At 37.8% G+C, this 12,326-nt stretch overlaps 1 protein-coding gene across 2 annotated transcripts; it reads left to right on the top strand.

Moving 5' to 3' along the window:
• Window positions 1-4,827: 4,827 nt before the first annotated feature.
• Window positions 4,828-12,326, top strand: LOC104915001 (zinc finger protein GLIS3-like). 2 transcript variants are annotated; one of them, XM_031557284.1, is made up of 3 exons: window positions 4,828-5,009; window positions 10,457-10,639; window positions 11,827-12,326. In XM_031557284.1, exons 1-3 carry the CDS (start codon window positions 4,895-4,897, stop codon window positions 11,943-11,945), a joined length of 417 nt encoding a protein of 138 aa, XP_031413144.1. In that variant the 5' UTR covers window positions 4,828-4,894; the 3' UTR covers window positions 11,946-12,326. The 2 variants fall into 2 exon arrangements, with proteins under 2 accessions (XP_031413144.1, XP_031413143.1); XM_031557283.1 differs by having other exon boundaries at window positions 11,809-12,326.

Raw genomic sequence — 12,326 nt, 5'->3', positions numbered from 1 at the left:
AAAAGAAAAAGAAAAAATAGATAGAATTAAAATAAAGCAACATCCAGCATAGTTATATAGTTCTTACTTCAAATAATACCAGTACTAGGACCCTGTGCAATAGTCAAATATAAATTAATGTTAAACTGTCTTCTCCTCTTTCCTTACTTATACACAAATACAGTTACCTTTTTTTTCAGTGTAATTTTTAGCAAATTATGTGTTGCCTAAGCAAAGAAAATATTCACTTGCCCTTCTTAGTGTAGTTTCATATGCTGTTATAATTCCCGCAGAATTTATTCAAAACTGCAAAATAATTGAAATTAACCATTTTCCCTGCAAACTACTAAGTGTGAAAATAGAAATACAGAATTTAAAGTGATATGGAATAACAATATTTTCTCAAATTTAGACAAATTCACTTTTCTTCTATAACTCTGAAACAGCACACATAGGAAAAGCAGGAATGTACAAAAACTAGGGATATGAAACTGACAATGCTATGTTCCTGTGGCCCAAAGAATAGTTTGGCATTTGAATTCTTATAAGTTGCTCTGAAAGTAATGCCTTCTACTTATATCCATGGAAATAACGGCAGATGCAAAGAGCACAATAATTCTGTTCGACAGAGAAAGCTACAAAATACTCTTTTTCAACAGTTGCCACCATTAGCTGTGCATTTTTGTAGCAATGAAAAAGAGGCTGCATGCCACGCTCATAAATATCTTCACCAGTGGAGGTGACCTGCTGTTGCTGTCACTGCAGCTGAAACGCACCACCCACCACCTCACTGTGCTCAGATCCACTGTTTAGTCTTCAGAAACATTCAGCAAGTGCCAGTGAATGTTAGTGGCTGCAATTTTCACCATGTGGAGGAATTCAGTGACACAAATTTGCTCCATCCACACCATTCAGACTGCCCCTCTGCTGCCAACTGTCACACAGCAACAAAATCAAAGCAACAAAAGGTGGGAAGGTTCAACCTTTCCTGCCATACCACCACCACCAACATAATAAAATAGGATGCATTACTTTCGGAGCAGCTGTTGTATATTCAGATTTTGTTATTTAGCAGTACTGGTCAAGGATAAACAGAAAAAAAATATTTTACTCTAGCACTTACTGACTAGGGCTGGTCTAAATGTAAATTACATACACAATCTAGGGAAGATGTGTCAAGGCAAGAGAAGCTGAAAGTTTATTTTCAATGTTTAATGTGCAGGGAAATACATTTTGTATCTTACCAAGGATATGTATAAGGCATTCTTCACCCAAAACATCAAGTGCCTTGACATTCATTGAGTAAAGAACTAGCACTGCTGAACTGGGCATCAGAGGCCTGAAGGGATGATTTCTATAGGAGGAGGAAACACAGAGGGTGTGAGGGAAGACATTTTGTGTGGGCCACCTCCTCTGGTGCAGATTCTTAAAAGTGCAGCATGCAGGCTTTTGTTCGCTGGTGAAAATGCATAGCTAATGGTGGTGACTACATTGAAAAATTGTTTTGTAGCTGAATGTTTTCTCTATCAAATAGTGTTATTGTGCTCTTGTATCTGTTGCAGTTTCTATGGAAATAAATAGGACACGTTACTTTCGGAGTGACCAACATATACATCATTTTAACTAGTCTCACCTAAGTAGGTACAATTTAGAAACTTCTTTATTTATCTTGCTTACTGTCTGATCTAGTCATTGCCTGGCAGGACACATTTTTCCTAGCAAGCACTGGAAAGAAAGAAGCTACTTGATAGCTCCCAAAACAGTTCTCCTGTGATTTTACATCCAGCAAGCATGAGTGAGGGCATCCTTCTGCAAACCTGGCTGGTTCCTGACCACATGGACTGCAGCACTTGGCAACAATTATTGATGTCAATTTTCTAGTGGTTACAAACCATCCTTATTGTTCCAGAAGCAAAATTAAATTTGCAGTTCCCCCAGTAACACACAGTGGTTTGTTTGGGAACAAATCTGGACTGAGACAAGTCCAAGTTTCTCTTTTGTTGGGCATAGGGGAAGTATATGTAGATAACTATAGTCACCCGTATGAGTAAGCCAGGAATTCATGAACTGATTCGTAAATCATTATAAAGACCACTAGGTTCTACTGAAAAAGAGTCCTGTATTGATGTACAAAGTAAGCACTGTCATTGGGAGGGTCTTTTAGGTGTTAAATCAAATGTTAAATCAAAATTTTAAAACTGTGCTTTTTCACTTCGAGTTTTGAAAAGGACTTTTTGCTTGTTGTTGGCAGCTGCTTAAAACAATTTTTAAGAAATCAGTTTTCACAAACAAATTGTGAAAACACCGAGGATCATATCCAATGATTTTTTGAATAACCATAGTAATAAAAACTCACTGCACATTGTTCTTTAACTGTGGCAGCATTTAACACTCTTTTTGTGGGATTGCTATACTCACTCAGTCCTGTCTTGTGGAGACCAGTTAGCTGTGGCACTCTTTGAAAACCTTCCTCATACTTTCAGCACAATACAACAATTTGGTTATCTTTTTCTGAAAATTATTGTCTAGTATTATTTTGAAATGCATCATTCTTTCTTTTCTTCTTCCCTGGTATGTCTTTAGATGTATACTGCATCAGTAATGTAGAACCAAGAAATATTTGGTACATTAAAGACTCAGCAACTCGGTGCTGACACATTTCCTCCAACTATGTAGTAATTTATGTATTTTTTGAAGTTAATAGCAAATCAGCACAAAGTCCATCCAAGGTGCAACTAACGTACTTAAAAATTCTCTAAGAAAATTGGAAAGGCAGTAAATCATACAAAAATTTTGACATTTGCTATACTACAAATGTAAGTTATGCATCTACCAGAAATGTAATAAATGTAATAAATAGGTTTCAGGTAAGGCGGAAAACTGATTCTGAGCTGTAGCTTAAAATATTTCAATTGTCTTGGATTTAGTTGTGATTATCTGCACAATGACCCTTTCCAAAGGTGTTCTATAGTCTCTTACTGGACTTGCATCATCTGTTGTACTCAGGGTGAATGTACAGCCTCCTTAGACCTCTACAGGAAAAATATTCTTTATTACAAGAAGAAAGAGAATGTTATGTAGTGTACTGAAATCTAGTCTTAGGAGAACAGGGATCAGACTGATACTTTAGGATGCTTTCGGTCTGTGTTAACTGCAAGCAACAGTCTCTCATATCAGCAGCCACTGAGCCTATGTGCCACAGAGAAGAGTGGGTGAGTGCTTTTGCTCAGTATAGCTGGCAGCCTACTTCTGGGAGCAAAGTTGTTGTTCTGCAGTAGGAATGCCACGTCAGTATTCATTCATCCTCCTGCAGGAATATTTTATTATCCTTCCCAGCTTTCATCTCATGAATCAGAAAATGACAGCAAGCCATTCCTGAGCCCAGGCTGAGCTTTTGTTTACTGATTTGATCCCATTGGTCTAGTGGGTAGTTTGGTCATAGGGGATAGCGACCTCAGTTCTTGTAACCACAGCCTTCCCTCTTCAAAAATGACTGTCACCTATTTGTAATGTGCTTTTAAAGGACATATAGATAAAAAAACAACATACACAATGTCCATAAAATCCTCCTGCTTAGTAGTGTGTCTCCTTGTAGTGCCAGAAGTGAGAGAGCTGTGTATAATAAGCAGATGAAATGATGAACCTCTGTGATGGCATCGATCTGATTCTGAACCTTTCTCTTCCACTGCCAGGCTTGTAAGTTTACACTTTGAGACCAGATCAACATTTTGATGTTATCTCACCTGGAAGCATTTTAACACTTGTCTTCATATACATTATACTGCCTCCAGATTATTTTCAAATTGTTTCAGGCTACATAGAACAGGGATATTTGGAACTCGAAACTTGAACCTGCAGTTCATCTCCTCACAGTGTCCATTCACCAGAACAGACCACTTCCTGCCCGGGAGGAGGGTGGCACAGAGTCTTATTAGACACAGCAGGCAGTGCCTCAGAATAATAAGGTCCCCCATGAGGTTTTTTCTACTGTTATGATTTAAAACCTACTTACAGCAGTTAAAATGAGATTTCCATCACAATGCGAAAATTCGGTGCTTTCATTTCACAGTTATCAAAGCTAATGATGTATCACTAGAAAGCTCGGCAGAAAAGTACCTGAGAGACCTGGTAGAAATCAAGTTGAACATGAACTAACAATATGTCCGTGCCACAAAGAAGGCAAATGTTATCCTGAGCTTCATTAGGCAAATTATTGCCTTGAAGGAGGTGATTGTTTCCCTCTGCTCAGCAGGAGAGAGGCCACATTAGTTTTGCATCCAGTTCTGGTCTCCTCAATACAAGAGAGACATAGACGTACTTGAGTAAGTCCAACAATGGGCATAAAGATGATGAAGGGACCAGAGCATCTCTCCTGTGACGCAAGTCTGAGAGAGCTGGGACCAGTCAGCCTGGAGATGAGGGGGCTCTGAGGAAGGATGCTGAGAGGATGTAGCTAGGCTCATTTCAGTGGTACCTAGTGCTGGGACAAGTGGAAATGGGCACAAAATTTAATACAACAGGTTCTGTCTGAATATCAGGGAACAGTTCTTTACTGTGCTGAATACCAACCACTGGCACAGGCATGGTCATGGGCAACCTGTCCTAGGTATCCCAACTTGAGAGAGGGGATTGACCAGAGGACCTCCAAAGGTCCCTTCCAACCTCAACTATTCTGTGATTCTGTGATTTGAGGATATATCTTCTCCATATTTGGGCTGTACACAGTTCTTTTAGAAGATTTTATATCTGCAAACTGCTAAGTATTATAGTGATCTAAGTAAAGAAGAAAATATCTTCAATACTTAGCTTCAAGTTTCAGCATTTTATATAGGTTTGTCTGTTTCTGAATTCTAGGTTTGTTGCTCTGAATTCTCCTCAGCACATCAGCCCCCAAAGAATTTCAGTTCCTCCTCCCATGATGCAGAGACAGACTCCACAGCCTTCTCATCTTCAGCAGCCTGCTGGAATGCATCTAAAGACATACGAGTCAGCATCAAACCCTTTTCAGCCAAATAGTCTCCACATCCAAGGTAAGGAAGAAGCTTCATCACTGATATTAGCTGTTTGTCAGTGCTGCTTGGCTTCAAATAAAATGGTGCAAGTGCTGACACTGGTATTTCAAGGGCCCTTTCCTTCTGAAAGATACAGTCTTCTGGGATTTCTTGAAATTCACTGTTTAAATAATGTTTATGCATCTTAGTATAGAATGACGAGTTTTGCTTCAGGTTGATTTTCAGAGCTGCTATTGAAATAGAACTGCAAATAATTATGTGTTGGTCTCCAATTTAAATTTAATATTGTTATGCTTCTTATCACTCCTAACTTTTCTCACGAAGTGTTACCAGGTTTTCAAGCAGTGGAATATTTTTATCCCTTGCAATTGTGTAAATTTCTTTCATTAACGTACACATCTCACATCTCACAAAGTTCCCACTTGCACTGTGTAAACAGTTTCTACACAACTTCTTTCTTTCTGTTTGATCAGTCAAATACAGACATATAGTCATGAAGAAAATTAACAGTCGCTGAAATCAATATAAGGTTGTTTTTCAATTTTTTTTTTAATCTGATACGAAGCCTGAATGGTAATTAACCTTAGCATTTCAGAAATGTGTTGACAGAAGTAACACTGTTGCCTTTCAACTGTTTAAATATCTGTTTGTCATATTAACATACACTAGGTGCACCTCATATTGCATTTTTATAGTCTTTGGGATTCTGCCTCTTGATCAAGCTTCCTGAGAATTATCACAGTAGATATCATAAGAAGCATATTTTGGGGGGGGAGGGGGGAAGGGCTTGTTTCATTTATTTGCTTTCCATGATGTAAGTACTCTCTCTAGGGGTAGCCATGAAGCAGGATCCCAAGGTACTTTGCAGAATTCAGGAGTGAGAGTGAAGGGAAAAAGGAATGTGCCAGTCTTGTTTTATTGTTATTGTAGTAGACATGTGTTTGTGAATTAAGATGATGACCAGTGCTAGCAAAATAGTGAAAGAAAGAAAAAAAACTCTTGCAAAATATTAAGTGCAACAGAGGCTGCCATTTCTTTGAAAAATTGTTAGCTGAAATGAGTTAGCTATACTATGGTAACTATATGGGCAGATATACTAGTAAGTATTTTTTTTCAGGAACAATAATCAGATTTAAATAAATAGAAACATTTCTAGCTTTCCACATTCACAAGTCCATCTGGCAAGTACAATGCGTGATATGTCGGTATTGCTCTTCCCTGTCATTCTTTTTCCTTTTGTTCTTCACATTCCAATACTACCGAATGATTACTTGATTTTTGTGTAATTAACCTAGTGAATGCTGTAGAATTGAGCTGCAAAGAGATATCAGTTTGAAGCAATTCAGGCAAAGACAACTGGAAAGAATACTCACTCACAATGTATATTTATCAATGGCAATTGTAATTATTTCCTTAAGAAAATATTATCTGAGGAAGCTTTGTGATGCCAAGCAGACGGTTGACAGAAATAGATGTCAGTCAGAAACTTCCTACCATGTGGAAATGATAATCACAGCAGTCACAGCCTGTGACATATCTGTAATTAAATCTTTGTCCCTCTTAGTTAATTGAGATCAGGACTCTATCACAAACTTATGTGGACCAGGATTTCAACAGTGAATTTAAGATGGGCTGTGTACTGTTGGATTTTCAAATGCTCAGCATCATTCAGGGCAAGGCTCTGCATGTGACAAACAACAAGAGCTTCTTGCTTTTAGAAGAGATTCTTGCAATTTTCAGCAATTTCATTAAATTTAGAAGTATTTAATTTCCCTCAGGAAATAGTGTTATCATACCAGAAAAAATTATTGTTTATTTGTGCCATGGCTTCTTTGATCGTGGGGATAGTGTATGCATTCAGAGAAACGTGATTGATGTAGCCTTGTCTGTACGTTGTTCATGTGTATGTTTTAATTAGTTTAGAAATGATAACTGATACAATTCAGAGCTGCAATCCTGAGAAGACATATTCAGTTTCTGGAATCACCCAGTCCATCTCCCTTTTCTGTTTTATCACAAGGGTGTGAAAATGTAGGAAACTCTTGCTACAGGTAGTTCTCTAACAGGTAATTTCAAAAGAAAGGTCAGGTATGGTCAGGGTCTAGGGCCTGAATTTTTTATAGCTTCATGTTATCTTGCATCATGCAAGTGGTGCAGTTAATTTGGACATAGTACAGTGTGAACCAAGTCAAAAGGTCCCAAGATCATTAGATTTTGCTGTGTCATGTGTGGATTGTTGTTCAAAGAGCTCTGCACTGTGATCTGATGCACTGCAGAAATGGAGAAGGACTTTTGGAAAAGTGCTAAGTAACTGACTGACAGAAAATAATGTCCCCTCTTCTGATTCTCCTTGTTTATGACTGTCTATTGTATAAGACAGATATCTATGACACTGAATTCCAAAAAGAAATTATTTTTTCTGTGTTCTTCCATTCTAAAGAAAATAGATGGGGACTTGGTTTATCAGTTAATGAAAGAGTTTTATGCACTTCCCTAGTTCTCTCTGCACCGTGGTGGTTAATTGCTAATGGGTTAAAGCTTCTCAGACTTTTCTGCAGATTTTCTTTTGCTGGAGTAGAGAATGTGCAAACATAGAGGATGTGACTCACCCCCAAGGTAAGTCATTTTTCTGCCAAAGTTATTACCAGATTGTTCTGCATCGGGAACAGGATGCTGTGAGAAAGGCACAAATAGAGAATGAGTACAGAGCAGTATGAAAGGACATTTCAGCATGTGTCTTGAGGGGTCTTGCCAGCTGGCTCAGACAATCAGATTGAAATAATTGTTACTGGTAACTTGTCTGACTCAACAATAAACTTTCAGAGTGTGTCGTTTTGCTGGTTGAGAAAAAAATTGATTTTAAAAGCAAAAGCTGTCAATAGCTATGTAATTTCTAAGTCAATTTTTAGATGACAATTGTGTTTTTTTCTTTCATTTTATTTTATTTTGCTTCAAATGCTTCTTAAATGTCAGAATTGAATATTTAAGAATCAAAAAGGTTGTAAATTCCTAACATGCTTCAAAGTATGACTCAGTTTTGTTCCAGTTAAACTTTAAAAGAAAAAAATTTGAAACTGTCATCTTAGAGCTATCGCTGCCAAGTGCCTACAGCCCCTGCAAAAGACAATGAAAGCTACAAGCATTCAGCCTCTGTAAAGTGAGCAGAACCTATGACCTCATGCCTACTGTACACATTTGCAGGTTGCTTTTGAAGATGAACTCTTCTTCTTACTATTTCTTTCTTTTTTTTTCTTTTTTTGCTTTTTTGTGTGAAGGTGAAGTATTATTGTTTCTGTGTTTTTCCATGAAACTGCTCTGCCTAAACCCTTGCTATATATGTGTAAATTAGACATTTTTCTCACGCTGTGTACGCAGAACTGTCTTTCAAGACTGCAGCTTAAAACACAAGGACTGTATTTCGCTCAACATTGTTACCTAGATCTCCCTATATGTTCTGAGTTCCTGTGCATAGGTTCAGGCTGTCTTTTCCTGTCCATGATCCTGTCCTGTCCTCATGCCCTGAAATACTGAGTTTTTTTGTCTCAGTTCATGCATATGTTATACATGCCAATATTTTTATGCTTCCTTGTAGGAGACCATATAAACATAGTCTCAAAGGAAAAATAATTTGAGTAGTTAGACTCCTAAACCATGCATCCTTCCTCCCCTTTGGCAGAAAATCAGTAATATTATATAAAGCTGATATAGGTTGGTTTGCTTAGCAACAGGGATTAGTACATTAGTTTAAGCACCAATATATTAGTTTAGCAAAAGGAATCCATAAGTGATAGTTTTAAGACTTCCCATTTCAGCTTTAGTGAATGAACTTAGTCTTGCTTTTTCTCGATAATTTTGCACTGGGACATAACAGAATACTTTTACCTTCTGCCTCAATGATTTTGCCTCACAAGAAGTACCGGAGTCACAATAGAATACTTTTGTCTTTTGCCTCAAAACATGCAAGGATTCTTCGTACATTGTTTTTTAAAAGTGTCTCACTACGGGCTAATAAGCAATGGAAATCTTCCAAACTGAGGACAAGTGAATGAAAGTTTGTCAAAGGTTTCAGTGATTAAGTTGGTGGTGAAAAAAGGGGAAGAAGTAGGTGGGCACTTAACCACCCTAAATATCACTGAGACACTGAAAGGGACATTAGCACATATCTATGAGACCTTGAAAAAGAGTGACTATATATGCTGAAGTACTGCATATGTATGTCTTAACTGTATAAATGTAGAACCTGAACTCTGAGAGTGTGTGCTTGCTTGTCAAGTTGTCTGATGTGCATTGTGAAGAACAAAGGAATGCCTCTTTTTAACACCACATTGGAGCCAGAGGGTTTCTTCCCAGATTTAAGATGACAAAGTGATACAGCATGTTTCATGCTGCAACCTTTTTACTTTCCTATCCATATTATCTATGGTTTACCTCATCTGTATATAGACACAGCGCAGCTTTAGCAAACAGCAGTCATAGCTCCCAATCCAGCAGAAGTTTGTGAGCTGCTTTGTGATTATTGTGAGTTTCTAAGCATAGTATACCTCTGTAAAGAGATATGAGGTTGGAAGGTTTGTTTGTGTCAGGGTGTGGAAGTGCACAAACACAAAATTTTGATTTTTGAAGTACACTTTATTCTTAAGTCTTAATTCTTAAGAAGTTGATGCTCCATTTCTCATCAGTAGTAATGAACAAATGGGCTGATGGTGTCATGAGATACTTAGACATATCCCAATTAAATATCATCAATAGGTTGTGATTCCATGATACAAGCTTCCATAAAAGGATCTTCTCTGCTTTCTACTTATAGTCATCTATCTTCTGGGATAGCTCCCTGATGCTTTCTCTACTCTTACTGAGAACCAAAAGGCCTTTTGTCATATTCTGCTGAAGAGCAAGAGAGGCTCTGATCCTGTGCATACAAACAGCAGGCCCCATGGATCATTAGCTAGCAGCCTTTCAGAGTGCTGCAGGCATCCCCGCTATCAGCCAGTTGTCTGAACATCAGTGGGAGATCCTCAAGATTGGATTCATTTTTTCAATTTTTCAGCAAGACTGAATCTGCTTTTTTTATTCACACTTTCCTTGAGTAACCTTCCATTAATTTAAATTAACTCTTTTCTTAGATTCTTCAGGCAGTAGCCAAGTGCTACTGGATGTTCCCTGTTTAGACAGCAGAACTGCAGAGTTAAAGAAATCTTGTGAAAAATCTCATCTAGTCAGTTAGTGCTCTCAGAAATCAAGACTAGAAAGTCTATGAAACAAAATGCATTAGGGATTAATAGCAAATGGAGGAAGTCTTGGGGAGCATTATATAAAAGCTGCTTTACCACTGGAAAATAACTGAAATCCTTGTGCTACTGCAATGAGGATTTCTCCATTCATTTTTCATGGTCAACATTACATGTATTATCATTTATTATCTCTATCCAGGTATTTTACTGACCACTTTCTTTTCATTTTTCTAGGTTTTTATGGACAGCTTCAGACTTTCTGCCCTCCACATTATCCTGACACTCAGAAGAACATACAACACAATGTTTCTTGCGGTATGGTTCCTCCCTTTGAAGACTGTTTATTTCCTGCATCAGTGGGTCAGGCAGGACTTGGTGTCTTTCATCGAACTTTTTCAGCTCAGTCTGGTATTACAGGTAAATGTCAGCTGGGGATTTTCTGAATGGTTGTGTACAGTTTCTGTATGTAGATTTGCTTCAGCTGTGAATGTGTCTGGGAACAGTCATGACAGAGTTGACTCTTCACAAAAAGGAGGTGGTTTTCAGACCTTTGTGGGGTAGACATTGGAACAATCACCATGGATCACTGCAACATTTAGCTTGCATGCAAACAGTATGCTTTTGAGGTTTCTCAAGGTTATAATAATCTTCTTTAGTAGTCAGAGAGTCACTAGCTCCGTGTATTCATTTTGAAATACAGTCCTTTGAGACTTATGTGATATTTGTGCAGCCACTCTGGTCTGGTAGAAGAGTTGCAGCAGGGACCTGAGATGACTTAAACCCTCAATTTTGCTTTCTGTTTTGAAATTAATTTAGTCACATTTCCATGATATTAAGTGCCTGAGTGCACATTTTTCTTTTCACACTTAATTTAGTCTCTTCCTAACTGAAAATGCCTAAGGGGCATATGTGCTGCTCTGGAGAGGAGAAAGTTACCTCTCTTCAGAAAATCAGCACAAGACAATGAATCTGCTCATAGGGCCTAATTGCAAATGATGCTGTTGTTTTTTCTTGTCTTTCCATACAGGATGATTTCACTTAATGGTTATTGCGCTTTGAAATCTCTTTCACATCTTATCCTTAAGTAGTGCAGTGAAGAACCAATGCAGCCATGTCACTTCAGAGCAGAGCCTCACAGTATAAGAAGAAAATTTTTAAGCAGTTATTCCTTTGCTTACATCTGTCATATGCTGAAGTTAGTAACTTCTTTGCTAAGGGGCTGCTTTATGGCAATTGAGTTTGACAATACATATCATTCACTGAATATGGTGAAACTCAATAACCAAGCATGAAGTTTATTTTAAAAAGTATAGTAATTGAAGCATCCATTAAGTGGGAGAATGTTAGTTGTGATAAAGTCTGCTGTAATTCAGATCTGATAGAACTGAAGTTCTTCCCTTGGTAAACAGTAGGTTATGTAACTATTAATTTCGTACCTACATTAGCTTGCCTTTTTTGTTTGTCCATTTGGTTAGAAGCAATGTCTTGTTCACCGCCTAAGTATTAGGATATTCTCTGTCTAAGTATTAGGATATTCTCTGTGATACGGTTGTCCTAGTTAATGAATTATTTCTGTATTTTCTCAGTTTATGATTTTCCAGCAGGGCCCACAGGTGTCTTTGGTGATTCGACCCACAGCGTGCCAGAGGATAGCAGTTTCCTACAAATAAATGCAGTGGATCATTGTCCCACTCAGCTTTCTTCTGTCTACACTGAAGGCTAAAATCATCCAACTCTAATGAGAACCTGATTCCATTTCGTATTGCCCTTTCGATATTTCTCTACAAATTTTTCTGTCCATAAAAATGCTGTGTATGAATATTGGTGAATAAACATACACACTGGAGAGGAAAAAAAATCACCAAGCATTCATCCTGTAATCAGGCAGCCGTCTGAGGAGAGCATTTGGAGAAAGAAAATTTTGCCAAAACCTTAGCAATTGTTTATTTTCTTCTCTTCTGTGGCACAGCAACTCCACTTTTTTGTTCTTTTTGACTTCTCAAAGGGAATTCAAAGACTGAATAAGAAAACTGTTTGTTGGCTATAATCCTCTTAATCTGAATAGCTGTAACCTTTGAGAAGAAAACTTTAGAAAATTCCTTTA

Source organism: Meleagris gallopavo, chromosome Z, assembly GCF_000146605.3.
Source record: "Meleagris gallopavo isolate NT-WF06-2002-E0010 breed Aviagen turkey brand Nicholas breeding stock chromosome Z, Turkey_5.1, whole genome shotgun sequence".
Taxonomy (NCBI): Eukaryota; Metazoa; Chordata; class Aves; order Galliformes; family Phasianidae; genus Meleagris; species Meleagris gallopavo.
The sequence above is the reverse complement of the archived record's forward strand: the minus strand, read 5'-3'. Positions and strand labels throughout refer to the sequence as shown.

Bases quoted from the DNA above. Each gene is read 5' to 3' on its own strand.
- LOC104915001 (XM_031557283.1), top strand. From the start codon at position 4,895: ATGATGCAGAGACAGACTCCACAGCCTTCTCATCTTCAGCAGCCTGCT. The intron at 5,010-10,456 runs GTAAGGAAGAAG...TCATTTTTCTAG, and splicing joins AAATAGTCTCCACATCCAAG to GTTTTTATGGACAGCTTCAG. The intron at 10,640-11,808 runs GTAAATGTCAGC...GTATTTTCTCAG, and splicing joins AGCTCAGTCTGGTATTACAG to TTTATGATTTTCCAGCAGGG.